Source organism: Aspergillus ibericus (assembly GCF_003184845.1).
Source record: "Aspergillus ibericus CBS 121593 unplaced genomic scaffold BO80scaffold_49, whole genome shotgun sequence".
Classification (NCBI taxonomy): Eukaryota; Fungi; Ascomycota; class Eurotiomycetes; order Eurotiales; family Aspergillaceae; genus Aspergillus; species Aspergillus ibericus.
In genome coordinates, this window is record NW_020292147.1 from 76,620 (window position 1) to 103,091 (window position 26,472).

The 26,472-nt window shown below is 51.7% G+C and overlaps 9 protein-coding genes and 1 non-coding gene across 10 annotated transcripts in view; 5 read left to right on the top strand and 5 right to left on the bottom strand.

Annotated features, from left to right (window-relative positions):
- Positions 1 to 1,103, top strand: part of BO80DRAFT_438081 (uncharacterized protein) — a gene marked incomplete at both ends in the record, with an annotated part of 1,281 nt that extends 178 nt beyond the window's left edge. The window contains 2 exons of the mRNA XM_025721026.1: positions 158 to 907; positions 969 to 1,103. Of these exons, the coding sequence (XP_025571357.1) occupies positions 158 to 907; positions 969 to 1,103 (885 nt within the window). The remainder of the gene's footprint in view (positions 1 to 157; positions 908 to 968) is intronic.
- Positions 1,104 to 1,206: 103 nt separating this feature from the next.
- BO80DRAFT_200379 (uncharacterized protein) lies at positions 1,207 to 1,526 on the top strand. Its single transcript, XM_025714203.1, has one exon. The coding sequence runs from the start codon at positions 1,310 to 1,312 to the stop codon at positions 1,469 to 1,471; it is 162 nt and encodes a 53-aa protein (XP_025571358.1). The 5' UTR covers positions 1,207 to 1,309; the 3' UTR covers positions 1,472 to 1,526.
- A 417-nt stretch (positions 1,527 to 1,943) lies between these two features.
- On the bottom strand, positions 1,944 to 2,014 carry BO80DRAFT_t262. Its single transcript has one exon. It is a non-coding gene; the product is annotated as a tRNA-Gly (tRNA).
- A 255-nt stretch (positions 2,015 to 2,269) lies between these two features.
- On the bottom strand, positions 2,270 to 7,444 carry BO80DRAFT_468096 (ATP-binding cassette transporter; the record flags this gene model as incomplete). Its single annotated transcript, XM_025722904.1, has 11 exons — positions 6,524 to 7,444; positions 6,413 to 6,464; positions 6,339 to 6,355; positions 5,712 to 6,282; positions 5,569 to 5,652; positions 5,464 to 5,523; positions 5,165 to 5,354; positions 3,676 to 5,109; positions 3,226 to 3,629; positions 2,553 to 3,178; positions 2,270 to 2,493 (listed from the first exon to the last, which is right to left on the bottom strand). The coding sequence occupies exons 1-11, from the start codon at positions 7,401 to 7,403 to the stop codon at positions 2,270 to 2,272; spliced, it is 4,542 nt and encodes a 1,513-aa protein (XP_025571359.1). The 5' UTR covers positions 7,404 to 7,444.
- A 1,693-nt stretch (positions 7,445 to 9,137) lies between these two features.
- Positions 9,138 to 10,550, top strand: BO80DRAFT_200439 (ribosomal RNA processing 1 family protein). Its single transcript, XM_025714204.1, has 3 exons — positions 9,138 to 9,334; positions 9,404 to 9,511; positions 9,583 to 10,550. The coding sequence occupies exons 1-3, from the start codon at positions 9,286 to 9,288 to the stop codon at positions 10,380 to 10,382; spliced, it is 957 nt and encodes a 318-aa protein (XP_025571360.1). The 5' UTR covers positions 9,138 to 9,285; the 3' UTR covers positions 10,383 to 10,550.
- On the bottom strand, positions 10,550 to 12,412 carry BO80DRAFT_200444 (putative sphingosine kinase (SphK)). Its single transcript, XM_025714205.1, has 2 exons — positions 12,170 to 12,412; positions 10,550 to 12,087 (listed from the first exon to the last, which is right to left on the bottom strand). Exons 1-2 carry the CDS (start codon positions 12,315 to 12,317, stop codon positions 10,718 to 10,720), a joined length of 1,518 nt encoding a protein of 505 aa, XP_025571361.1. The 5' UTR covers positions 12,318 to 12,412; the 3' UTR covers positions 10,550 to 10,717.
- Positions 12,413 to 13,389: 977 nt separating this feature from the next.
- On the bottom strand, positions 13,390 to 16,478 carry BO80DRAFT_364878 (coatomer subunit beta; the record flags this gene model as incomplete). Its single annotated transcript, XM_025716170.1, has 5 exons — positions 13,390 to 13,532; positions 13,592 to 15,200; positions 15,249 to 15,638; positions 15,689 to 16,109; positions 16,174 to 16,478. 5 exons carry the CDS (start codon positions 16,476 to 16,478, stop codon positions 13,390 to 13,392), a joined length of 2,868 nt encoding a protein of 955 aa, XP_025571362.1.
- A 419-nt stretch (positions 16,479 to 16,897) lies between these two features.
- BO80DRAFT_428546 (mago nashi family protein) lies at positions 16,898 to 18,013 on the top strand. Its single transcript, XM_025720276.1, has 7 exons — positions 16,898 to 16,943; positions 16,998 to 17,035; positions 17,089 to 17,184; positions 17,243 to 17,306; positions 17,368 to 17,455; positions 17,515 to 17,640; positions 17,694 to 18,013. Exons 1-7 carry the CDS (start codon positions 16,906 to 16,908, stop codon positions 17,706 to 17,708), a joined length of 465 nt encoding a protein of 154 aa, XP_025571363.1. The 5' UTR covers positions 16,898 to 16,905; the 3' UTR covers positions 17,709 to 18,013.
- Positions 18,014 to 18,599: 586 nt separating this feature from the next.
- BO80DRAFT_448723 (vacuolar import and degradation protein) lies at positions 18,600 to 19,770 on the top strand (the record flags this gene model as incomplete). Its single annotated transcript, XM_025721697.1, has 4 exons — positions 18,600 to 19,019; positions 19,074 to 19,224; positions 19,282 to 19,639; positions 19,704 to 19,770. The coding sequence occupies 4 exons, from the start codon at positions 18,600 to 18,602 to the stop codon at positions 19,768 to 19,770; spliced, it is 996 nt and encodes a 331-aa protein (XP_025571364.1).
- A 715-nt stretch (positions 19,771 to 20,485) lies between these two features.
- sskB (putative MAP kinase kinase kinase SskB) lies at positions 20,486 to 25,329 on the bottom strand. Its single transcript, XM_025722905.1, has 2 exons — positions 23,281 to 25,329; positions 20,486 to 23,227 (listed from the first exon to the last, which is right to left on the bottom strand). Exons 1-2 carry the CDS (start codon positions 25,089 to 25,091, stop codon positions 20,932 to 20,934), a joined length of 4,107 nt encoding a protein of 1,368 aa, XP_025571365.1. The 5' UTR covers positions 25,092 to 25,329; the 3' UTR covers positions 20,486 to 20,931.
- Between the last annotated feature and the right edge of the window lie 1,143 nt (positions 25,330 to 26,472).

Sequence of the window (26,472 nt, forward strand, 5' to 3'; positions counted from 1 at the left end):
TCCCCGGAAGCGGAGTCGCATGCCTTGCACCCTATCGTGCGATCCGTCATTCTCCAAGAAGATCCGCCCCATCCCTGCAGATCCCCTCCCCCTCTTTTCTACCCAGTCCGTGACCACAGCATCCGGGGTCCAAGATTCTCACCTTATCCACCCTTAGGGTTGCTGCTTGTCTTTATCGCGCGACAATGACCGCCCTTCCTATGCGGCCCAGGTAGTCACTGAAGAGCGCCGCTCCGAAGACCCTCATCCCCGAGCCGTGGCAACCAGCAATGCGCTCTCTTCCGCCAACTCGCCCGCCACTGCGCGCTCATCCCGAACAAGGGCCGCCCACTTTCCCCTAAATCAGCATTACAACTCCCCGATTCGCCGTCATGTCTGGTATAGCAAACGTCGCCTGTGGACTCGCGCGCAGCTGGACCAGGAGCGTACCGAGTTCTTTGAAACGAGAGTGACGGGTCGTCCGGAAGTCTGGGCGGCTTTGTCCGCGGCCGTCTCATTGATGCGCACCGGCGACCTCGAAACGGCGCAGAGTTTTGTGGACGCAGCTGGGATCACCGTACCCACGGGCGACCTCTGCCAAGGCTGTTACGACGAACAGGGCGTCCTCTACCGGCTGCCGCAGTGCATCGTGAGCGACCCGGAGAATATCGTGCGGTCCGATCAGGACCAGGATCAGGACGACTTCGACACGGACGATGGCAAGCTCTCTTCGGACGAAGCTTCGGGAGACGAATTAATCGCCGACGATGTCGAACGCCGCCGGGACGAGAAGGGCAAGGCCAGCGAGCGTGACCTGATCCGGGTCCGCGCACGGTTGAGCGACAGAGGCGGTCCCGACCTTACTTTGTCCGTCGTGAAGACGATGAATGTCGGTTTGATCGCCCGCAAGCTGCAGCAAGAGGCAGGAGTACGTCATCCTGTGCGTGCTTTTTTCTTCCTGGGATATGGCAATCTGACTATGGGTATAGATACCTCGCACTCACCGCGTGAGAATTGCCTACCTAGGCAGGATGCTCAAGGAACATGTGCCCCTGGTCGACCAAGGATGGAATCCCGTCCACGTAATCAACGCCCTCGTTGTCCCTCGTCTGTCGGTGTCATGACAGTGCATGCCGCGACTGCTTCTCGATAGCTCACATGCACACAGCCCGCCGGCTTGCATGAAACCCGCGGACTACTCACCTAATCCGGACGACGGTCTGGTTCAACAAACACACCTGATTGACTTATGCTGATGATATCGATACGTACCTAACCAGCCACGCCGGCATCATCACCAACCTTACATTGATCGTTCTACCCGAGTGTTATGGCGTTACGTCTACTATTCCTTGTCCTTGTCCTTGTCATGTCTTTGTTTTGCACAATACCCCAACTGGTGTTATTTACCGCTCTGTCTGTCTCTCTAATGTCCCGTCTATCAACGACCACGCATTTTCTATCTAATTTACGAACATGCCATGATGCTTAACCTCCGATATCCTCTCAGACTTATGATTCCCTTCAACTACAATCACAACCACAATTATCCTCCCTAAACACCGAGCCAACCCTAACCAATCGCTCCCTCTACCCCATGACCTAGCATACATAATCCATGAATATGACTTTAATTAATCCCGCACATACAAACTTACACGCATACATATACAAACAAAAAAGCAAGCAAGCAAACAAACACCCAACCCCAAATAAGCAACCAGAACTATTTACCCAAAGCACTAAACTTCGTTCCCTCTCACACCCCCGAAATAACCAGCAATATATAACCAGACAGTAACACTCACCTTCCACCGTAAAGATATATTCACAAGCCGTACTAGGAAAAGACTTCTATAGCTGAGTTGTTCTGAAAGGGTAAAAAGGAAACAAAAGAAAGAGGGATGAGGGTAGAAGTACTCCGCAGAGAGAGGAAAGAAAGAAAAGTAAAAAAAAAAAAGAAGTGCATCATCCGTGAATCGAACACGGGCCTCATCGATGGCAACGATGAATTCTACCACTAGACCAATGATGCTTCGGCTGCGGACCAGTACGTTATTTGATTCGCTGCTTGTTTTTCTTTCCCTAAATTGTGTTTGATAAGGGGGGAGGTTTGAGGGCAAGTTTTGTCATGCGAGATTCAGCTGTCATTGTCATTTAACGAATTGGTAGCGGAGGAGAAGTAATGTTTGATGTGTATTAAGTACAGAGATAATAATTATTGTCAATATAGAGCCGGCGGTAACTGGCATAACATCTAGCCATCATATCCCTTGACAGTGTGTCTAACCTAATACAATCTGCCGTTCTCGGCTTCTCTGCCCTTGGGCGTCTGTCCGGATCGTCTCTTGAACACCCGGCAGACCACCCTGGCACCTTGCACTACGCCCCTCACCAGGCTAGTGGGGTTGTAGTGCTTGACCCGGAACATGTAGTACAGGGCGACGGTGCCCAGGATGTTGAACCCCACGTACGCCCATCCGATTCCGAAGTTACGCCAGCGTTGGCTGTAGTCTTTGACTCGTCAGTATGTGTGAAAGGAGAGAGCACATGTTAGGGTGGGACAAACGTACAAATTTCGCTCGATGCGAGATATTGGTCGGCATTCTGGAGTTGACAGTATTGGCATCCCTGGGTCGCTGTTGGGTTATACAGTTGTCCCGCAGCAACTTGCAAATACTGCGACATATATTGCCCACAGGTCTGACCAGACGGGGGATTGAACACACTCATCTCCTCCCTGGAACACTGAATCCCCCGTCCGTGTAACCCGGTCGCTGTGATGCCGGCGATCAGGTACGTCAGGGGGGAGACCCGGTACATGAATATCCAGAAGCCTGGCAGGGCTTGGGGTGGTTGCATGACACCGTTGAACGTCAGAGCCATGATGAACATGAGGGTTGCGATGGAACCTCCTGTTTCGGCATCGGGCAGTGCGGAAATTATCAAAGCGGCAAATGTTGAGGTGAACACGTAGAACTGTACGACAAAGAGTAACATGAGCCCTTGTCGATGGGAGGCTTGATTGGCTCCGTAAGTAGGGTAATAGTAACACGCGTAAGCAATGATTCCGGCGAGAACCTGGTACGGTATCTCCACAAGAACATTGGCGATGAGAAATGCTGCCCATGAGTAGGCTTTCGATGGCCGTTCTCGAACTTCATAGAGTGACCGCTGAACCACAAACTTTGGCATGATCCTAGAGCCTTGTCAGCATGAATTGTATCAAAGTAGAATGTCACCTACTGCTGCACTAGGGTCGAGAAAATCGAACAGAGCATGAAGGCGCTGAACAGAACATCCTGGAACCCCTGCAAGTTGCTGTCTGGTTTGAAAAATGTGAAGCCGATGAACAAAGAGGAAGCCGTAGCTAGAATCAGCTTCGCCCACACGTAAGAGGGTTCGCGCCAATACTGCTGGAAGACACGATGGGTTACGTGCCACAACTGACTGGGGAAGGGCATGGCATATTCTCCCTGCTGTGTGTTATCGTCGCTACTCTCCGGGACTGAAGCCCTTTCCTGATGGATGTTGGCAATCGCCGTCTGAATATCTCTGGCCTGTTGACTATCGTTCCAGACAGCTGGCCAGTCTTTTGTAGCCCTTCCAGAAGCACCAGCTCCAATGATCTCGAGCATATATTCCGCAGGCTTATCCACATTAGTTGAAGCTGTCCAAGGTGAGTTGGCTACTCACATTTTCTGATGGCCCACAAGGCCTTGCCCCGTTTGCTTGAAAATAGTCCAGTAAGGTGCGCGACTGGTCACCAATATCACCAAAGTAAACTGTTCGTCCTCCTTTTGCTAGAAAGAGGAGGCGATCGAACTGCTGAAACAAGAGCGCGCTGGGTTGGTGAATTGTCGACAGCACGGCTTGGCCATGATCTGCCAGTTTTCGGAGGAACGAGCAAATAGCCCAAGAACTCTGTGAATCTAAGCCACTTGTCGGCTCGTCAAGAAAGATAAGTAATGCAGGCTTTGCAGCAAGCTCGACACCAATTGTCAGTAGTTTCCTCTGTTCAACATTTAGCCCTTCCCCTGGTGTTCCAACAATAGCACTGGCAAAGTCCTGCATGTTAAGCATTTCGATAACTTCCTCAACATACTCGTGCTTCTTTTTCGTAGAGACCGACTTCGGCTGGCGCAGAAGCGCACTAAAGCGTAAGGCTTCTCTGACAGTTGTTGTGGAAAGGTGAAGGTCCTGCTGCTGCACATATCCAGTCTTCCTCTGGAAGCTGCTGTCAAGTGGCTTTCCATCCACCAGCATATCACCGGTAACGACACCTATCGACACGCGTTTGGCTAGCACATCGAGCAAGGTGGTTTTCCCGGCGCCTGAGACGCCCATCAGCGCTGTGAGTGTTCCAGGCTTGACCCAGCCGGAGACGTTATCCAAGAGACGCCGTTGACCTCCCTTGACCGGTATATCATAGCAAACGTTCTGCCATGTGAAAATACTACTCTGTTTGGGAAGAGCAGATGTGTCCTTTTCTGCCTCAGCAGCTCTATGAGCTAAAGCGACATCAGTGGTACCGGCGTCTCCTCCGGGCTGTTTGTCGAGGTTGCGCATTTGCGGAGGTACATGGCCTCGCCGAAAGACAAGAAACTCGGCTTTGGACGACGTCGCAGAGTTGACTTCAGTTGCAATCAGGTAGAGAGCCGTGAAAAATATCCAGAACCCTATAAGAATGCCCAGATTCCGCCACTCGTGTGCATAAGTGTAGCTGTATTGTGTTTGGATATAAGCATCTCCAGACACGGTCCTTTCTCCAGCCACACTGCCTCGGACAGAACAGATGAAGGAGTCTCCACTCAAGGTCGGATATGCTGGTATGAACTGTGAACACGTAAAGCGCCGGCCGTGGAATTCATTGGCGATCAAAGCCTCGAACGTATAATAGACGGGGTTTATCCACCGTATCCAGCTAAACCACGGGATGGCGGACATCTGAGGCGTAGGAATCACAAAGCCCGTGTAGATGACGATAGCCAACACTATGACTCCAGCCATGGCCATTGCTTGTGCAAGAGTTTTTGTTGAAGCTGCAAGGGTCCGAAAGATGCCAGACATTGCCAGTGTGCTCAGGAACGTAAACAAGAAGAATATGAAGAACTGGGATGGTTCATATCGCTATCACTCTTGTTAATACCACTATGCAGATCCGTTCATACCATTATATACTTACCAAACCAGCTAGGAAATAGAAGATGATATTGAATACCACAGCAGAGACGAATTTGACGGGAATATCAGACACAATACCACCGAAGGCTTCAGTGAAAGGATGGACAAAGGCGTATGACGCTTGCTTCTCAATGATTGGACGTTGATCATAGAGGGAGTTAATCTCTGTAATGCTAATGAGAGCGTTCATCCTGAGCACGAAGTCAGCCAGCCTTATCCCGATGCAAAATCATAAAATTTCGGCTTGTATAAAAATGTTGCCTTGATAGGAATAAATGCGTTACGTGTTGGAAGACTTACAGCACGGCGAAGAAAAGCGCGGCCCCTTTACTTTGGAAGCCCGCCGTGGCATTCGGTGTTCTGGGAGTCTTAGCATGAGTTTGAACCTTAGAAGAGGGAGCTAACCCATAATACATCGAACCTATAATGAGGGACATTGCAATTCGCCCGATGACGTTCGTCAGCGTAGAAGGTTTATCGTTCCAGATCCTGAGACAATTGGTTAGCACGTTCTCTATACAGAAATCTGATAAGCAGCAATTGTTAACCTTTGATACGCCCGAATGGTGCAGAGCTTAACCTGCATTGGAATTGAAATGATGTATGGACTCTTCTGCCAGACATGATTCGCTTGTTTCAGTCGCTTCATTTCACCAAACGTCTGCTCGTGCTTTCCACCTAAAGGAAACTCTTTCAGGTGTTGTTCGATTTCTTGTTGAAGCCTGGTGTACTGAGGACTGGTCTTCCAATATTTCTCAAACTCATCCGGAGTCCGAGGAACCCTGCTCTCCATTCCTTCACGCGGTTGACGCTCTTGAGGATTGGTAACCGAAGTCAAGAAGTCACCAGTGGTCTGGCGAGGAGGACAGTACCAGCCCATGTTGACGAAATATTCTTTGGCCTCACTGCACGGCCCAAAGTAGATCTCCCGTCCTTCATACAGGACAATTGCCTTGTCAAAAACGTCGTAGATGGCCTGTGATGCCTGGTAGATAGCGACTGCATGGCAGGTACCACCTAGGTTTGATGAGACTCGTAGGGCTTTAACAAATTCCAACGCACTCGCAGAGTCAAGGCCTCTGGTGCTGTTATCCCATGCGCCAACAGGCGCCCCGGAGACTGTCAAGAAGTCAACCAAGTGTCCATTATGCGTGATGAGTACTATGAAAGCTTACCCGCCATTTCCGCAAGACTAAATCCAAGTTAGACACTGAGAGAAGCGCGAGAAAAGGAAGGATAAAGCACGAACCTGACTCGCTTTCGTTCACCACCTGAAACACCTCTGATGTAGTCATCACCGACTGTGAACAGCATTAGCAACCAAGAAACATTCAGTCTCTCATCAAGCACAGAGACGAACCCTTTGTGTTATACGTATGCGACAGACCAAAAATGGTCATCACCACCTGGGTAATATACTTGGCATACTGTTGTCGACTGATACCTTGCAACCGAATCTCCGGGGCCCTCGCAGCAGCAGCGAATTCCAGCGTTTGACCAACCGTCAGATGCGGGAAATGCTTATCCACCTCCTGGTTGTAGAGCACCTCCCCCTTGAACTCCCTATGCATCTTCTCCATCGATATTCCATTGAACTGGATCTCAGAGCTCTTCCGGAGCTTCAGACCATGTAGTTCCCCGCATATCGACTTGAGAAAGGTGGAACAGCCACTGCCAGGACGTCCCAGCACGATCAACAGCTCCCCACTCCTGAGAAGCCCATCAAAGTCACGCAAGATATGCTTTTCCGGGGCGCGTTGCACACAAGGCAAGTATTCCTGTGGTCTGAACGGGGCCAGCAGGATCGAGGACACGTTGTTCTGGTACTGTAAAGCCGAACCCGAACCCGACACATTAAGATGCTGAAAGACGACACCAGTCGAAGGGGGACGGGGAATGCCCTCTCGGTCCAACATTTTCAGCACCATTCGAACCCATTTGTAATGATCAAATTGATCACTGGTAGGATCAAGGACCGGGTCGCCAATCTCCAGCCCTTCGAGTGTGTCTTTTCGTTCGATTGTTCCTCCAACGGTCGTGTCGAGTGTGCTCTGGCGCCGGGGGAAATTCGAAGCTAAGCGATGTAATTCGGCTTTTTGCTCTGGCTCCATCTCGTCGAAGAACGAGCTGTCCTCGCGCTCCATTCTCAATGGCCTTTGGGGGTTATCTTCTTCAGCTTCTACCTCCTCCTGCTTGGAGGAGCTGGGTTGTGAGCTCCGGTGCTCTCCGTTCTGGGCCATCTTGGGAATAGACCCGAGGCAGAAAAGAAAGTGCAAAACGGACTCGGTTTCGGGAGAAAACAAAGCTCGCGCAGTGAGAGAGAAGAAAAGAACCCACGGGACCAGAGGGGGGTGGTAGAGCAGTCAAGTAAATTAAAGCTCCCTCAAAATTTGAGCACCGCGTGCCTTCCAGCCATGCAGTCCTTGCCTCGATTGGACAAGGATCTTACTCCCCGACATCATTAACTGAGCTAAAGTTCTCGGGGCGTGAAATAACATTCAGGACCCTCGGCCTTCCATTTGTTCACGTCGCAAGTGATGATGTCACCGTAACCCTGTGTGTGACGACGGGAAACCCAGCGACAAGGGACCATCATTGACTAAGGCTATTGATTCCTTCAATGGAACCAACAGGAGCTCTGAGGCCAGCGGGAAAAGCCAGCCGGGGGGTTGATTGCGTGCCTGGAGGGCTGGCATGGGGATCGTCCGGATGCGGAAGATCCGTGGTCTAGTTGTGTTGCTCGCGCGGATTGGGTTGTGTTGGGCAGACTACGTGTAACCTTTTCTAGGGGCATTGGCCGGGTAGATGAAGCTTGGGAAAATGGCTTGGAAATTGGATTCAATAGTAGTTGGGTAGAAGGTTCAATGCCGGTCAAGCTCTGTATTCGGAGCACAAAGGCTGAAGGAACAAAGACACGAATATGACATTGCACCAAGGCGATTAGTTGCACTGACCCCTGCATAGTAAACAGCGGAGTATCTCGGAATTCAAGCTGCCGTCCTCTGACGTGTCTATCTCGTTGATACACTACCCTAAAAAGAAAGCTGCCTGGGGAGAGATACGGATGTCGATCTCTAGAGGCAGATCATGGGGAAGCTTCATGCTCCTTAGTCAGCGGATGTTCAGCAGCCGCAGATCCGGGAGATGCAGTTATGCATTTGATGGAGTGAGACTTCGGATACCTTCATTGCCGATGCAGCGGCGTGCTGTTGACGGTGATCAGAGGCCTACATGCATCCGAGTGACAATTCCAGTGGCTTCGACTGGGATTGGTCTATGCAGGGCAAAAGGATCTCAACTGCCCGTTGAAGGGGCCCAAAGCAACCTCGTGGTCTCGCAAGCTGTACATATGATTCTGGCCTTGAGATAAAGGCGGCAGCTAGTGATAGTGTGATGAGAACCATGCATGGCACTTGTAGTTCCGACGGAAAGCATCGGAAGTCGACTGTTTGATTACAGAAGTCCATCATATTCATCCACAGTTGAGTACTGCCTTTCCACCGCTCATATCTTCCTACTACACAAGAGAGAAGTAAGTCCAGCTACTTTGTGTATGACTCTCATACCAAAGATCATAAACAGGGTCTATTAGGCTTTTCATACGGAGTACTCCATAAATAGGATGAAGACAAGGGTCAACCCCTATGCCAATCACTCTAGACCAAGAAAACCACCCCCCTCAGCCTGCCACACTCATTACTTACAATCACCACCACCTCCCACCACCACCTCACTCCCTACCCAATACTTCAAAGTCTCATACACCTTCCCCATACCAAAAACAAACTAACATCACAACCACCATCAAACTTATTCCCCAACTATACCCGATCCCCGCTAGCCTCCCCCACCTCCGCCCCACCCCAAATCACACTCAAGCCCACCAACCAATCACACCCATCCAGAGTCAAACCATGCAAACAGAAAATATCTCCAAAAAAAAAAAAAAGTCCGAATAGCTTCATTGGATTCCAGCAAGGACTCTCATTGCACTACCTGCGTGAGCAGTATTGGATACGCTACATCGTGAGAAGGAGAGGTGGTTTAATCGCATTGTTTTTGCGAACAGTATCACACTTGAATCAACACGTCCGATCATACGCATCTGGATCAATCGCAGCCATGTCCGACGTGACCAAGACTCCCTTCGTTAGGGATCTCGCTTCGAGCGGTACATATATCCTTCTTCCTCTTCATCCTTATCATCCGGTCACAGACTAATAGAATCCATTGGCAACAGACAAAAAACTCCGCGACAAAGCCACCGACTCCCTTACCCTTTTCCTCCGATCCAAAACCGACCTCACTCTCATCGAACTCCTCAAACTCTGGAAGGGCCTTTTCTTCTGTACGCCACTACCACCACCAACTTCCACTCCATACAATCCCAACCCCAACTCATACTAATGTTTCTAAAAGGCTTCTACCACTCCGACCGCCCCCTAACCCAACAAGCCCTCGCCCGCACCCTCAGCTACTCCCTCGTCCCGACCCTCCCCCGCTCCACGCTCCACCGCTTCCTCCGCGCCTTCTGGATCACCATCGGCCGGGATTTCCACTCCCTCGACCGTCTCCGTCTCGATAAATACCTCCACTTGATTCGTTGCTACGTGGGGGTTGCATTCGAGGTTCTCCTCAAGCCCACCACCGCCACCACTGCCTCCACCAACGGCAAGCGCAAGAGAGAGGAAACCTCATCATCAACATCATCGTCAAAGAAGCGCAACAACAAGAAGAACAAGAAGCAACCTCGCCAGGAAGAAGAGGAGGAGACAGCGCAAGACGAAAGCACTGCCAACGGGGCAGAGAAATGGGCGGCATTGGAATCTTACATCACAATCTTGGAGGAAGGGCCGCTGTGTCCGGTGAATTTCGACCCCGATCAGCCGCCCGCGAATGAGAAGGAGGATTATATCCCCATGCCGCATGGGCCGGATGGATTGCGGTACCATGTGATGGATGTGTGGGTGGATGAGTTGGAGAAGGTGTTGGAGTTTGAGGGGGAGGAAGGGGCGAGGAAGCCGAAGGGAGAGGTGCCGATTGAGCTTCTGTTGAGGCCGATTGAGAAGTTGAAGGCGGAGAGTCCGTACAAGCCTGTGCGCACTCGGGCCGCGGAGACTCTGGATGATGACCGGTTGGTTGAGTGGGGCTTCAAGACGAGGAAGGTGGAGGAGAGCGAGGAGGAAGAGAGTGATGAGGAGTGGGGTGGTTTCGATTGAGCTGTGTATAATATTTGTTATTGACAAAAAGTGTATAGATTGCGAGTTCGACTGCAGGGTGCTGTATTGCGGGGCTGGAGAACGCCGGCTATATATGAACGATATATAGTATTTGTAAGACTCTATGGCTGTCCGCTATGCTTGTGGACTGCGGTCTACCCACACATCAACTCTACAGAGAGCGCCACTTGGACTAAACGACAACAAAGCAAGCAGAAGTCTTGCGCCAGGGTATCATCACAGAGTGCGAAGACTGGAAAGAAAGAGAACGATAAAGAACATCCAAATGAGAACCCATACCTGCCATCAACTTTTCGTCTGACCAACCCCAACGTCTACGGCTTTGGCCCCTCTGCTTCGTAGAGATGTCCGGACTTCGAAAGTACCGTGCCCAAGCCTCGGTGGATTTCCGCCTGGAAGGCTTCAAAAGGCACGCTTTCACCGTCCACGCTGATGTATCCCTCCTTTTCACGGGGAACCAGCCGATACGCAAGGGCTTTGCGGATTTTGACGTCGGGCATGTCGAAGAATGCGCCTTCAGGGATCGCCGTCATCATCTTGAGCGTGGTTAGGCGACTGAGAGTCCCATCGATGGTGACGATATCCATCAGCCCGTCACTAGGCAAAGAGGCTGGGAAGAAGTTCGTATCCTTGGACATGATGGCCATGTTGCCCGCGTAGAAATTGCCAAGCGTCTCGGCTGGGATAACTTCCCAATCCTCCGGCAGTTCATCCAGCACGGTACCGAACGCGAGCTCGGGAAGTCCGTCAGGCTGTCCTACAGTAGGTTCGGCAGGACGACTGGGCGGCTGGCTCTGCGCGTACGCACTATAATGGTTTTTGATCGTCTGCTTATCATCCATCACCACCTTGATTGCAAGATCGCATGGATACGTTGCGCGGTACATGATCCGCTTCAGGAAACCGTATGTGAAACGATGAGCACCCATCCAGCGGATATCATCGGTTCCAAGGTCAGCCTCGGCGATGATGCCAAAAGATTGTGACAGGAAGGAGAGCGTGCGATTCTTTCCCTGTGTGATCGAAACCAGATCGATGGGGGTCCGGACGCCCTTCACAATTTCCAAAGCTGCCACCGAAACACTGCCGGTTCCGCACAGATTCCAAGCCATCGCATTTCCGGACCCGCAAGGTATCATTGCAACGGCGATCTTGGCCAACGCTTCGCGGGCATTGGGCTTCTTAGCCAGGCCATTGAAGACTTCGTACGGTAAACCATCTCCGGAGCAGCAGATAATCGCATCATAGGCATTGACGTCGAGTTGCTCCACAATTTCCACCGCGTGGCCTCCGTGCGTTGTTTCCTGCACGTCCACCTGACAGCGCGCAGCAGCAAAGACGGGTGCTGCATACGTCGAGTACAATTTGACAGCGTGCCCTTGACCGCCGAATGGGTTGACCAAGACTTTGAGTCTCTTATACCGTTTCGCGGAGCCATAGACTACGTCTAGGAATCGATTTGTCCATGATTCAACGGCCGCTTTTTCTTCGGGAGCGAACGGGTATCGCAGGGCGGTCACACGGACATCCTGTTTCGATGCCGACTCCGCATAGGTGATGGTCAGGCCTTCCGGGGAAAGATCGGCGTCCAGGATATTGTAGAAACCAATGGAGTGCGTGGGTTTGGCTGTTTTGTTGGCGATGCCGCAACACCCACGCTCAGATTTGCGCATGGAGCGTTCGTCTGGGCGAAACCCGAAGCTGCGTCAACACGGGAACGAGGTCCGACACCGACTCGGGATCCGCGATTGAGCATGGAGACTTACCGACAATCAGAAGGGAGTCACCTCCCAAGGTGAGGGAGACCGAGTTGGCGACTATCAGGGTCGCATCATGTTCTAACAGCTGATCGCGGGTTTCCGGAAGATCCGCGTTGTTGAACGACGGGCGCGGAGGGCCATTGGGGGTGGTCATGGTGCCTGGCAAAGGGCTCGGCGTGGATAGGAGGAAATCCGAGGCGATTTCAGGGACGGGCAGGGGAGTGAGGGAGGAGAGAGAGAGTGACGAGGGATCTAAGAATAAACCATAAGAATAAAACTGCAGAAGTCAAAAGAGGGAAGAGGAGAAGTGGAGGCAGGCGTTGGGGGAATGAAACGGGCAACTTCTCAGGTCAGGACGAGCGGAGAAAGAACGGAGAATAAAGCCGTGGGAAACCAATGAAGGGCGCGCAATCGGCGGCCAACTTTTATGGCTGGCGGGCTCCACTCCGGCCTGCTGGTAGCACTTATATAGATAGTTGTCTCCACCGATAAGAGCCATTGTTGGATTGTCACTACATTCATTCATCCTGTTCCTTTATCCCTCTTCCATGACAGGGCCCCCCTTCCTTCCGATCCTCAATCCGGGGGTTGCGGCAGGGGATTCCGAGAGCTCCGCAAGCATCCACTCCCACGCGCCGCGCTCAGCCTTTTCGCGTCCATCTGCTCACCTCCATAGGGTTAGTTGATCGATGAGTGACCACTGGCTCTTGCAGGACTCTGGCTCTAAACATGCGGACCGTCGCTGGTCCTTCTGGCATCTGGCGATGTCAAAGGATCGAACCCCCTTGCCCCCTGCATCGGGATCGGGATCGGGCAAGGGCATCGCTCCGCACAGCCGAGGTATCGCATCGACTGCGGGGGCGGCGGGGATGCAGGTCTGCAGGCTTGCAGGGATACAAGGACGTGCTTGGCCAACGTGTTACAGAAGGGTTCGGGCAGTCCCGGACGGCATCAAAGAAAAGCCTAACCATCCCCGGGGATGGTTTGCCATGGCAGTGTAGTACATACAAGAAAACGTCATCAAAATGCGTTCTTCCATTGAAAGATAAAGTCTTTTCTCATCCAGAACAACACAGTAAGAGGTGCATATAGTCAACAAATTCGTCCATTAGAAGAACACAGAAGAGGGAAGAAGCGCAGTGGAAAAGTCGAACAGGCGGGTCATAGAACAATAAGGGTACTGGTAGTAGTGGCTATTCAAATACGGCTCAAAGGGGATACTCTATTCATGCGGCGGTCGCCTTGAGGCCCTTCAGAGACCCCAGGCTCAAGGCCAGACCCTGCGAACGGCTTCTTATCCGTACAAAGCCGGTGATCGGCCCATCCTCTCCCTCCTTCTCGATGCTCAGGTTCGCAAGGGCGTCCTCACCTGTAACATTTCACGTTAGCGGCCATCCAAACACATGGAGGTGGACATCGATGACTTACCAAATACGCTCCGGGCATATAGATTGGCACTCAGGAACCGACAGTCGCCCTTGAGAGAGGCCTCGGGGGTCAAACATGCCATGTTGGTGCTCTCCATCAGCTGTTTGAGGAACTCGCGCAGGCTCTTCGCCTTGGAGTTAATGTTGACCTTGTTCTCCCATTCAAACTCGGTCCACATCGTCCGGAACTGCGTCTCGGTGCAATGGGCGGGCTGGATGTAGTCCATGATGTCGGCATGGATGTCATTCAGGATAACAACATGCGACTCCGTCGAGCTCGCGCCATCATATACAATGTTGCCGAAAATCACACCCGTATCCGTCGACGACACCTTGACTGTAGCCTGCACGTTCAAGAAGTCGCGGGGTCCGAGGTTGTGCGTGGTGGGCCGCTCAACCACCTTAAGGTCTCCGAGAGTCGCAAACTCGACGCTGAGGTTCTGCAAGGTCTCGAGAGTCTGGTTAACTAGAAGGACATCCAAAACAATATCGAATTGATGGACGGTGACATATGCCTCCGCGTAGACTGGGTCCGAGAAGCCAGTGAGTTGGACAACTCGGCTCAGCTTCGAGGACACCGTCTCCACAGTCGAGTCGCCGCCGGTGGCCTTGACCAGATCCAACTCAATCTCCTCGGCACCTTCCAGAGCTGCCTTCTTGGTGAACTGCCGAATTGGAATAGCATCGTCAACCTGAACGGCAGTCTTCGCCTTCTCAACGGCCTCCTTAGCGGCCCGCTTCTTGTCTTCGACTTGGACCATGGCGCGGAAGGCTGTCCGGGTGTCCTCCAGGAAGGTCGTCTCCAGCTCCTTCCGCTGGGAGAACTCCGCAAGCGACCGCACGCAGCACATAACGCGGTCTACGGAATCTTCATCGATGGGAGCCTTGACGAAGTGCGACTGGCCGACACGGATGATCGAAATCATGATCAGCATAGCCTCCGCACGCAGGGCGTTGGTCCGAGCAACATCCTCGGAAACCTCCGAATGACGCATCACCAACTTCGTAAGGGTAGACGAAAGCACGGTAGCAAGGTAGTAGTCGCCATCCAAGATCAGTTGACGGAGAGGTGGCTTCTGGGCGGCCTTGACAGCTTCGAGCCGGGCAGCAGCGGCAGACTGGCTGGTCAGAGCGCTTTCCGTGGCATAGGTGCCGTCAGCCAGCACCTTTCGTGATCCGGTCGGGGCCGAGGGTTTGGAGTGACCGTTGACCTGCTCCTTAAGCGCCGCATCTTCAGGTACTTCATCGAGAAGCCGCTGTTCCGAGGCAAGGATGGGGATCTCTCCGAGGCTTGCTCTGATTCGTTTCCAGGCCTCGCGAATGTCCCTCTCCTCCAAAGAGTATTCTCCGACAACCCACAGGACACCCCGGTAGACTTTACCAGCACGGACTTCGCTCAAAGTAGAAACTAGGCGATCGACAATAGAGGTTCTGAGCGCAGGGAACTTCTCCACGACCTCCTTGACAAACGAAATTACGTCAACAGCCGAGTTGTTGTTGAAATCGGCGATGAAGTCCATCAGGAGATCGACAACGCTAGCGGCAATCTCTGAGAACTTGATGGCGCAGTTATGTATCGACTGGATCAACAATTGACGGTATTCACTGTTCTGAGTGGTTGTCAGCTTTCTGTGCCACGGGCCGATCGGCAAATTTACCTTCTCATATTGTTCATCAACGGTCTTGGCCAGTTCCTTCTTGAGTAGCATGACAATCTCCTCCACATTCTTGCTCGAGACCATTTCCAAGGCAATACCGAGGGCTTTGCGGCGAACATCGATGTCCGGGCTAGAGAGGACACGCAGAATCTCCATGGTGAGGTCATCGAGGACACCCTCGTTGCGGATCCGTAGCTGATCGACTCTGTCAAGAACAATAAGCTTGACATTGTTGTCGGCTTCTTTGATGCAAAGCTCAATCAACTTGCTCGCCGCAGCCTTCACGGCCACGGGATTGCTGGTGAGCGCCGTGAGAGATGTCGCAGCTTCGTAGATGACAGTGCTCGTTGACGCATCAAGAAGGTCGAAGATCAAGCGCAGATACCGTGCCTACTGGTCATTAGCAGACGGCCGACCGGGGTTGGTCTCCGGAAACACACCTTGTTCTGGGCGTTTTGCACAGCATCCTTTCTGATGAACTCGAGCTCGGCCAGCTGGAGCAGTTCGTCCGTGTTCGGAATGCTGTCAAATGTAGAGGACAGGTATTCGAGGGACTTTTGGTGACTGATGGACATGAGGGCCGCGAATGCATTGCGCTTGCAGGTGCCATCGGTCTCCGTGTCGAGGAAGGCCTGGATAAGCTCCGGAGCATCTGGGATAAGCGACTCCGAGTGCTGGAAGATGGAAGCGACAGCCCACACGGCATTCTTCCTAACATATGCGTGGCGGTGGTCCAAGCAGGAGCGGGCGGACGAGAGGAGGGGCTCGATGAGTTCCGGTTCTCGGAGCTTGCACAAGAATCGCAGGGTGTTTCCTCGAATGTACTCGTTGGCATGCTGGAGGTCGTTACGGATACCGTTACTGCGCAAGAGGTCGCCTGTTAGAGCAAACGGACTACAGGGTCGGGGTGCGCCGTATTCCTTACCAGACCAGGATCATCTCTTGCTTGAGCTTGCCATTCGCGTCGAGTTTCGGGCAGATCTCATAGTAGAAGTATAGGAGTTTCTTGAGCGGCTTGCTTCTGGACGGCATAACAAAGCGAATGATGTGCATGAGCAGTTGGGGCATCGGGTCGCCATTGAGCATAATCGTGATGATCCGCCTCATTGTCTCCATCTTGGTCTCATCGGTACCCTTTTCCAACTGCAATTTCAGCTCCTGCAGAGAGGGCTGATCAGCAGTATTGTCCTGGTGGACCAAGCTGTATGCATTTTCGAGAAAGGACGCCATGGTGATCGAGCGGTGCGAACGAATGGCCGGGATAGGGAAGGGTTCAGGAGGGAGGAGAGCTGGACCAAGTGGTCAGTACAGGTGGTTGGTTGGGCCGGTCAGGGGAAGGATAGGGAGGACGGACTGGAACGACTCTCCCCAGGATGTTTCGAAGTAAGTAGAGGGTAAAGGACTAGTGCAATTCGACTCCCCTCACCTGCCTAGCATTCATCAGAGCGAATGTTGACAATCCGGGGGACATTGAGTATCAACCTGGCCATTTGCGCGGCGGAGCAAGCTGTCCGGAGTGTGTGGATGACTAAGCCCCGCCTGGACCAACCCTGCAAACCAGGCAATTCCATCCAGGCACGCGCTACGATCGTTCAGTCCTCGCATTCATTTCCTGTCCTGTTCGGTCCCAGACATTACGGGTGAGATCTCTCTCAAGATGTCGACCCAAGGCGAGCCGTTTTATCTCCGCTACTAGTAAGAACGACCTGTGTGTAGCCCAGGTTTCCTCAGCTGCTGACAGTCCCGCAGCTCAGGTCACTCTGGGCGGTTCGGACATGAGTTTCTAGGTTGGTCCCCAGCGGTGGTTCTATGTCTTGGGCCTGCTATTAACGGCCCCTAGAATTCGACTTCCGTACCCTTGGCGATGGCCGCAGCGCTGCCGTGCGCTATGCGAACAACTCCAACTACCGCAATGACTCCCTCATCCGCAAAGAAAGTGAGTGCTGTGGAAGGACCGCCTAATTCTACATTGTCGCTGATCGGCAATACTACAGTGTGCGTGAGCGCGTCGATGATCCAGGAGGTGAAGCGCATTATCAAGGAGAGCGAGATCATGAAGTGAGTCCTCCGCTGGGTTCCCAAAGGCGCTTTGAGGGGCGGTCGTGCTGATACGGAGCAGGGAGGATGACTCCAAATGGCCTCAGAAGAACAAGGATGGGCGTCAGGAACTCGAGATTCGGCTTGGGAACGAGCATATCTCCTTTGAGGTGCGTCCATTGCTCCACTGACATCGCTGGCGACGCGCAGGTCCTGACACATGGCAAAGACTGCGAAAATCGGCTCATTGGTAGATGTGACTGAGTCTGCGGACCCGGAAGGCCTGCGAGTCTTCTACTATCTTGTCCAGGACCTGAAGGCTCTTATCTTCTCGCTTATTGCGCTCCATTTCAAGGTAAATCCGACTCGCCTGTCGCTTTGCGAGTTCCGCGTCTAATTTGACTTCAGATCAAACCTATCTAAATCATGATTGCGGTAATGAGATGAAACGGTTCAGTTCTGGGATGGATAACAGGCGTTCTCTATTGGATTGCAGCCGCGGCAGATATACTACTTTTGTTTTTTCTCCCTTTCCCCGTTAAATTCCCTAGTAGTTGGAATGCTGAGACGCCAGATGGCAAGCGACTAGCAAAAGGCGATGACGCAATGGGTGCTCGCCACCACCAAGGCCAACGTAGCGAGGAATAGAACACCCAACGACGTGTATGAGTGTGTGGAGTGTGAAGTAAAAGCAATGACAATCAAAAACAGGGCGAGGCCAGCCCGATGAAAACGGAAATAAAAATAGAGCCTGCAGGCCCCGTGGAGAAAAAGTACTGTAGCGGGCCACGTCCGTGGTCGGGAGACAAGAGTCGGACTGCAAGGGAGGACGTGCCAGTCAGTGCAAAGCCTGCAAAACCTGCAATGCTCGAATAACCGCCCGAGGCGCCGTTTGCCCCATTTGCCTCCCCCGCGTTCGCATGATCAGTCGGCCGATTCCTCTTTGGGCAGTGCCTCGCCCGCCCCGGACGAACAGTTCGCTGCACCTCCTCCGAGCCCTTCTCAGCTCCCTCCATCTTCCGCTGCTTTTTTCCAACCTTCTTTCCTCTCTCTGCTCGTCTATCTCCTATCAACTGTTTGCTCTGACCTTTGCCCGCATCCATTCCATCCCTCCCCGATCCGCTGTTCCGTCCCTGTTTCATCTGAGCCCCTCCGCCCTGTCCTCCTTCCCACCACTCCTTTCCCCTGAGCCACCCCTGTTGCGGTTGTATCAGGTTTGCCTTTCCCGCCTGACTATTTACTCCCTCCTCGTCTTATCGGTGGGAACTGCAACTTAATCGGATCCGATGTCATTCCTTCCTTAATCCGCCTCCAATGCCGACCCCGAGTGACAACACACCACTCTTGACTGCTTCCTCGATCGTTGAAGAAATCTCCGCTCGCTCCACCTGCCCCCCAGAGGTTGAGAGATTATCTTCCTTGAGAGACTCGCGTGAATCGTCAACTACAATTGCGGAGAGTGATGCTCCCGATAGCACCTTTTCGCCAACCGTCGCATCCACCCAGACCGCCTTGACACCATCCGACGATGCGATCGCTTCTTCCAATGCAGACCCCGTGAGGGGCGAGCCAGTACCCAGTCTCCCCTTGAAAGGCGTGGTAAGACCTGAAGAGGAACCCGCTACGAGGAGACTGAGTCCTGCTGCGGAGTCGTCATGCTCTGTTGCCCCGTCGTCCGCAGTCCCCTCCCCATCCGCCACTTCCCTGTTGAGTTATGAATTCTCCAACATTCGGGTATGTGAGGTCTAGTATATCCTCTCACCGGATTTCTCCTGCTAATGGCGATAGCTTCGTCCTAATTACACTTCTTCTTTTCTGCGCCCCGGAAGCACATTTACTGGCACACAGCAATCGGACAGTCACGTATATAGTGTTGATGTGGAGATCAAGCATGTTGATATGCTCGAGTCCTATCTCTGTGGATATCTCCGCATACAGGGTTCGTGAACGCCCCCACTCATCCCGCCGAGGCCCATTCTAATTGTCCTACCTGCAGGTCTCACCGAGGATCACCCAACGCTAACCACGTATTTCGAGGGGGAAATCATCGGAAACAAGCACGGCTTCATAACAAGAAATGAAGCCTGGGGTGCGACAGAAAAAAGCGATATGCAACATTGGGCGAGGTTTCCCCCTTGGCGATCGGTTGTGAAGCAAACAAAGAGGCAGGATTTTCCGCTGTGGAACTATGCTCAGCGTGAGCACATCTTCATGCGGTGGAAGGAGTACTTCCTCGTCCCTGATCATCGTGTGAGATCAATTTCCGGTGCTAGTTTTGAGGGCTTCTATTATATCTGCTTTAATCAAGTGGAAGGAACGGTAGCTGGGATTTACTTTCACGCAAAAAGCGAGAAGTACGTAACCTTGTCTGATTTCGGGGAGTTTTTGATGGTTGAGGCTGACCTCCTTTATCTCTAGGTTCCAACAACTTGAGCTCAGGCATGTGCAAGATCATGGTCGCGCGCCTGCCATGGAGTTCCGTTGATCTTTGTGCGATCTTCCCCGGCGGTTGATCCCAGCAGAAGTCTTCCTACCGCCGCTTCCAGCTATTTTCGCATGCTTCTACTCCTTTCTAATGGCTATGACATGGTTATGTTCACTTCTCGCCTCCCTGGCCGCGATGGCTCCTCCGTTACTCTGTACGGTGTTTTCATTTTACGGAACCGCCCGTATCTACATGTCCGGATTACCGACTATTACCCCGCTCTGTTGTTTCATGTCGCGGTGACGATTTCCTTTTCCCCCTTTCAAATTGGCGCAGGCTTGGTTGACATGATATGGATTCCGACACTTCTCTTGCTTCTACCATGACATTTGCCCATTTTCTGCGGTTGGGCTCATTCATCGATACAGGCAGCGGTATCGGGACGAGCCCGGGCTCGTCTAATCTGGATTTCTGCTCTTGTTTGATCTAGTCCCTTTCCTTTTTTTCTTTTTCTTTTCCTGTCTTTCATGATCATGATCGGTCTATCTGGTAGCGGTAGCGTTTCCCCTTCTATGTCCTGGGGGTATAGGGTTACAGGGAATTCCTGAACGAGGAAGTACTTATATATTTATTCAATCACTTCGTTCTGCCACAAATTCTGCATTTCGTACTTGACGATTTCTGGATAAGTATTTGCATTGTCTGCTAATTTGCGACTCATATCAGAGAAGAACGGAAATACTGCGCTTTTGATGGTATGAATATATACAATCCAGCTGAGCGTCTGACTCTAGTGACTGCGTTTTAAGTTACAGAAATTCTGGTATAGCGAGTTTAGAGAGATGTATAGTTATATTTGATGTATGTATGCTCTTTCATTTTCTTGAGCATCGTTACAATCATTGGTTAGTAGAAGAAAGACCATCCTGGACGGCAACAATGTAATAGAGCTATCAATGTCAATGGTAGAACAATGAGTCAAGGAGCAAGTAAATGTGGTTTGAAGAGTACAGCTGGGATAAATGTAAATATGATGGAAAAGATAATGAATGTATAAGGAGGGGGTATCAAATGCAATCTTCTCGTGTATGAATGGCTGATCGCAAGCAGAGCAATATCTGGACAAGGCAAGAACGGGGAAAGATCATGAAGCTTTTCGAATGAGAAATGAATAAAGGAAGAGGTGATATCGTGATATATCAAGATCCGGAAGATTCAGGTTCATAGATACGTCGAATTTTGACGACTGCCCGAAGTAGAGCTACCACTGTTGTCGCTGCCGGGGGTTGCGGGTTCAAGCACGACCTGTTGGCGGATTGAGACAATCCATTCGTGTTGGAGGAGTTCGGCCGCAGTGGATCTCTTCAATGGGTCGCATTCGAAGCACCGACGGAGGAAGTCGATGCCCAGATCGCTGAGCTGATCGCGTGGTGGCAATTGGGGCTGGTTTCCTTGAGCGATATTGTACATGATGGCCCATTCGTTATCCAGGGTGGACCAAGGGCGACGGCCGGTGGCCATCTCCAGGATCACGCAGCCTAGTGACCAGATGTCCACTGCTCCCTGGCGGTGAATAAGCTTGGTGGTGTCTCCGCGGATCACCTCTGGAGACATATACATTGGGGTGCCGGTCATGGTTTTCTGATTCTTGCCCCAGTTGTTGTGAGCCAGCTGGGAGTCCTTAGGAATAAGACCATCCTTATGACCAGGACCACCGAAGGCATCCATGGGGACAACAGTTCTACCTTGTCGGGCAATGATCTTGGCAGCCCCGAAGTCAACGTATTTGATGATACCGTTATGATCAAGCAGGATATTCTCGGGCTTGATATCGCGATGGATAATGCCAGCTTGATGCAGGTACGCCAGCCCCTCCAGCAATTGAAGAGCGTAGACCATGATGACTGTTTCGTCCTCAACGCGCCCATGCTCCAACAGGCTGGCGAGGGATCCACCGGAGCAGTATTCCATGAAGATATAGACCTTGTCGCGGTGCACTTCGATTCCATGGTAAGAGACGATGTTGGGGTGGTCCAATACTTCCAAGACACCCATCTCATCGCGGATTTGCTGAGCAATCTTGGGAATGAGTTGGGGATCCTGCAAACGGATCTCCTTGACAGCCATGAGATAGTTACTGTCAAGGTTAATCGCAGCGTATACGGATCCAAATGTTCCGCCGCCAATGAACTGACCCTGTTGCCACCGTAGGGTGAAATTCGTAGCGGAGGATGAAAGGACCGTAAGAGATCTGTCCGCTTCATTGGAGCCCTCTAAGACTCGTCCCAATGCCCGGCGCTTCGCATCTTCGTCTACGCGTCTTTCCTCAATTTCGATGAGGTGAGCCAGACGCTGCTCTCGAACCAGCTTGGTCGCCTCTTCATCGGTTAACACCCGGCCTGCTCCCATTCGTCTGGAGCCACCACGCTCCTCCAGGCGTTGCTTTTCTGCTTGAGCTGCACGAGACGACCGGGCACCCATAATGTCAAAGTGAGATATAAGAAGCGACATGCACCCGGCCACCTTTTGCCTCAGTCGGCTAAACTGTGTATCATCCATAGACAGCAGATGTCTGCTAGAGGTGATGGCCATCGCAAATTCCAAAGCCGCGACAGCCCACTTGAAAGTTTTCCGATCAGCAGCGTCACAATCATCACAAATGAACGACACCCAATCAAGGGACAACTCGACGAGTCTCGCACTGTTCATCGCCCGTCTGTTAGGATCAACGTTTGAAGAACGCTTCCCGAACTCCGTTGCGAAGGCGTAACAAGCTTGAATCAAATCATGGTTTTCCACGCCTTTCTGCTTTAGCTGATCCCTGATGATGGCAACGCTATCCATGATAGTCATTGACAGCTTGAACGAGATCTTCTTAATCTTATTGAGCTCCACGTTCACTCGGCCAAGATTAGCACGTTGTTCAATGGCCATATCGAGCTGGATTCCGGTGAGATGTGCCAGCTCATGTCTAGCATTAGACAGACGCTGCTGTGTCCCCTCAACGACGAGACGCAACTTGCCCAGTCGCAAGTCCGTGGGCTGCTCCATGATACCCAGCTGCATCTCCTTGCCGGCCCAAGACAGGGGCTTCTCGGGACGAACCACCAGAATATATGGTGCATGCGGTGTATCCTTGTTTGTATCATCCTCACGAAATGATGTGCCTAAGATAGCTTGAATGTCCGTAGGGCGATCCCACAATGCGGGATGCGCAAAAAGATAGACGCCTTTTTGACCGACCGAGATATTCGATTTGATCATGAAATGATCCGAGATAAGTAAAGACTCCAAGAAATCGTATGCAATATCAGCTGGCAGATTATATTCGGTAGCATTTTCAAACAGCTGGCGCAGGAACCGAGAAAACCGGTAAAGCTTCCGTTGGCGAATTCGGGTTGAGTCCAAAACACTCTTGTATCGCTTGTCCATGTCGGCCGGATCCTCGTTGTGGCGGATCGTCAACTCCCGCTCGAAGTGGATCATTAGGCGTTGGATTGACTTTGCAGTCAGTGCACTGGCTCAAGTTAGCTATGTAGATCATCTTGAATGAAGGATCCACCTTCGTACCTAAACTGCTCAGCGACCTCGATATCACCACCCTCAAGTTGACGGCCAATCTCATTGGAAAACTCCCAATCCTGCTCTAGAATTTCTGCTTCTTTGAAAGTATTCTTATTTGCATTCAACTTCCAATTCAGCAGACGGAAATAATATTTCATGGCATCCAGAACAACTGCGTCGAAACCTTCGTCAATGCAAGGAGGTAGATCCCACCCTGGCTCGGGTCTGGCGATATCCAAGTAATGTTGTTTGATATCCACCGCAACCCTCATCAGAATCTGAAACTGCGATATCATTTGATCAACCAAGATGGGTGATTGTTGAGCTGGGTCTTTCATATTCTTAGCATAAGATAGTCGAACGCGTATAATCTCCTGTATGAGGCGCGACGGGAAGTTGATCAAGGTCAGAAGCTCTTCGATATAGGGAGGTAAATGCCGTTTAGCGAAGGAAATTGCGTTTTCAATCAGTGTGTTTTTGGCTTTTTGGATGACCTCCCCAATGCCATGGAGTATATTATGCTTTCCTTGAAGAGTCTTAAGACCATCTTCCTTCATGATACGATCAAGGAAAGAAGATTCATCGGAGAGATCACCGTTGATAGATTTGGTTCTTGGCTTGCTGAAATCCAGCTCATCGTTCCCAACCCATTTTTGCAGGATAGCGAGCTCGGTATTGATTAAGATCGTCGTATTGTGCCAGGCAAAGACAGCATCGCGACTCGAACAGAACTCTTCCGAAGCAACTCGAGGGTTTGCGATTTCCAGCTCTTTGTGAGTAGAGTAGAGGCTTTCGCACCTTTCGATTTGTCTGACAATATCCTCAACCTGGTTGATGGGTGGCTTCCCGATTTCTGTTTCACCTTTGATTTCGAATTTGATGATTTCTTCGATGATGGGACCAAGTCCAGACCTCGCTTCCTCGATAAGTTTTCTCTGCAGGGCAACACTCCTTCCGCACATCCTAGCCCTGACACCCAACCATATGGCATTGTTCTGAGCCGACGATCGCTTCGATTCCGCGGACCCGAGCAGTCGCTGCTTCTCCTGCTTGACCACATCTCCCTTCAATACAGAGGAAAGCATGGAATGCCATTCCAGTCTTTCTTGATTTCTTGGGTTCTTGAGTTCCTCGATCGTCGGTTGGTTGTCATCGGTGAGAAAGAGTTGGATGTCCGGGTCGTAAGCATCATCTTCAAACGGTACCTCGGAAGACGGCGACGGTTCTTCTAAATCTGAGTCTCCGACCGCCACGCCCATGTTTTGGGCCTCGTCGAAATGGCTATACCAAGCCTGTGGGTCGGCACGGATGCGCTGGACATACGCCTTCTCCTGGGCCCGGTACTGTGCATTGGGGTCGCGTCTAGAATTCCGTTTCGTCGATGAGCTCCGTTGACGGTCATTCTGGAAGCTGATGTACTGAGGTGGGCGTCGTTGGGGCGCGTAAGTGTTGGAGGGCGTCCGAGCGGGGCCGGACGGACGTTGCGGCCTCAGGTCACGTTCGGTCACTGGAAGGCCATCCATCGGCGGGGTCTTGTCGAGAGCGACTGAAGCACCGATGCTGGCTCCTCGAGGGCGTGTGGGTGTACCGGTTGCCCATGCTGGGAGACCGGAAGGAATGGATGGGGGAGGCGAGGAGGAAATGGTCGTAGCCGGGGTTTGAACTTGGCCGTCGAAATTCTCTGTAAAATTGGAGTCCAACCTCACAGCGTACGGCTGTTGCAGAAGCTCGTCCGAAGACCCGGAGCCGTCCGAATCATGGTTGTTCATATCGGGATGCTCCATGATCTGGAATCCGCGGTCCTGCTGAGATTCCATCTCGCATGTCCGAGGTTGGAAAGCGGATTGGAAGGGAAGCCTCAAGCGGAGCCTAGATAGGGGGTGTGGCGGTGCATGCTAAGTACTTATCGCTGCTGAGTCGCGACCGATCCCTGCCCGGGTGCCGTTGGATTTCCGTGCTTTGAACGCGTGAACAAAAAAAAACAGGAGGTAGGACACAATAAGAGTATCAATGTTAGACTGAAGCACGCGGCAAGTCAGTCCGGTTGGTGATGCAAATGGCGAGCCCTTCCAGAAATCGCAGTGGTATGCTCCAAAAGACGGAGCTTCAGCCGGAGGTGGCTCTACCGCGCCTATACCAGATCGGGAGGCGGCGATCTGGGTGACTAAGCGTCCATGCATCTATGTTATGCCTGAGGCAGAATATAGGCAGGTCGTAGCTCAGACTTCATGGAAAAAGTGGATATTTCTGGATTTGATCGCCTACCCCATTCCATAGAATGAAATCTAGCTTACTATACTTACTGGAGTCACGCGGTGGCGACAAGCGTTGAATGACATGAACTCCTTGCTCACTGCAGGGGCTCCTACGGAGTACTTATAGCAGTAGTAGCAAATTGACAGATCACACAGCTGGAACCTCAAAGTTGTGGGAGTATGCCACAACCCGGGAATGATCCCGGAAGCATTGCCGTCCCTCATTCTCTCCTCTCCATCTCTATGCCCGTTTCTTCAGGCTTCCCAATCAGGGGTATCTGTATTTGGTAGGTCATCATTCGACTGCCTCAAACTACATGGAAGCTGTGTTCTGCGCCGTGAGTTGTATACGTAAGGCCCCCCAAAAGGGCATGCAAAAAAGCAAAAAGCTACCATCGATAAGTTTTTTCAAATTGACCAAGACAGGCGCCCCAGAACTTGATCTGAAACCCTAGATCGGACGGAGACTTGCGGGACTTATATGCATTTTCCTTTTCGGGATACATAATATGTCCGTCCAACGCTGAACACCACGTCCAATACCAGGGTAACCGCGGGAGAAGATCACTTGATGTCCTGAAGATCGCCTTGAGACGTGAATAGTAGCTGTCGCATGCATTTGATCACCATGGATTGTTGATCAGTGGAACCGAATGTCCTGACTTGGCGCTGCGGGTCTCTAGGAGATCCCTTTTGGAATTTCTGGGGAAGCTTAAGTAGGGAATGGAGCAGAGTGGGCAGTTTATCTTCCTGGCGCATTGTTAGCCTTATTATGACATCATGATAGGGAAAATTAATATCAAGTGCGACGGCAATGTTCTTTCCTACTACTCCAGTGTAGTGAGCAGAAAGTTGCGGAAGGGAGAATAAAGATCACATACGGAATGCCGGGCGTGTAGTCACGATTAGTGGTCCGTAGGTCCTCCGAAAGCTTGGTAGTATC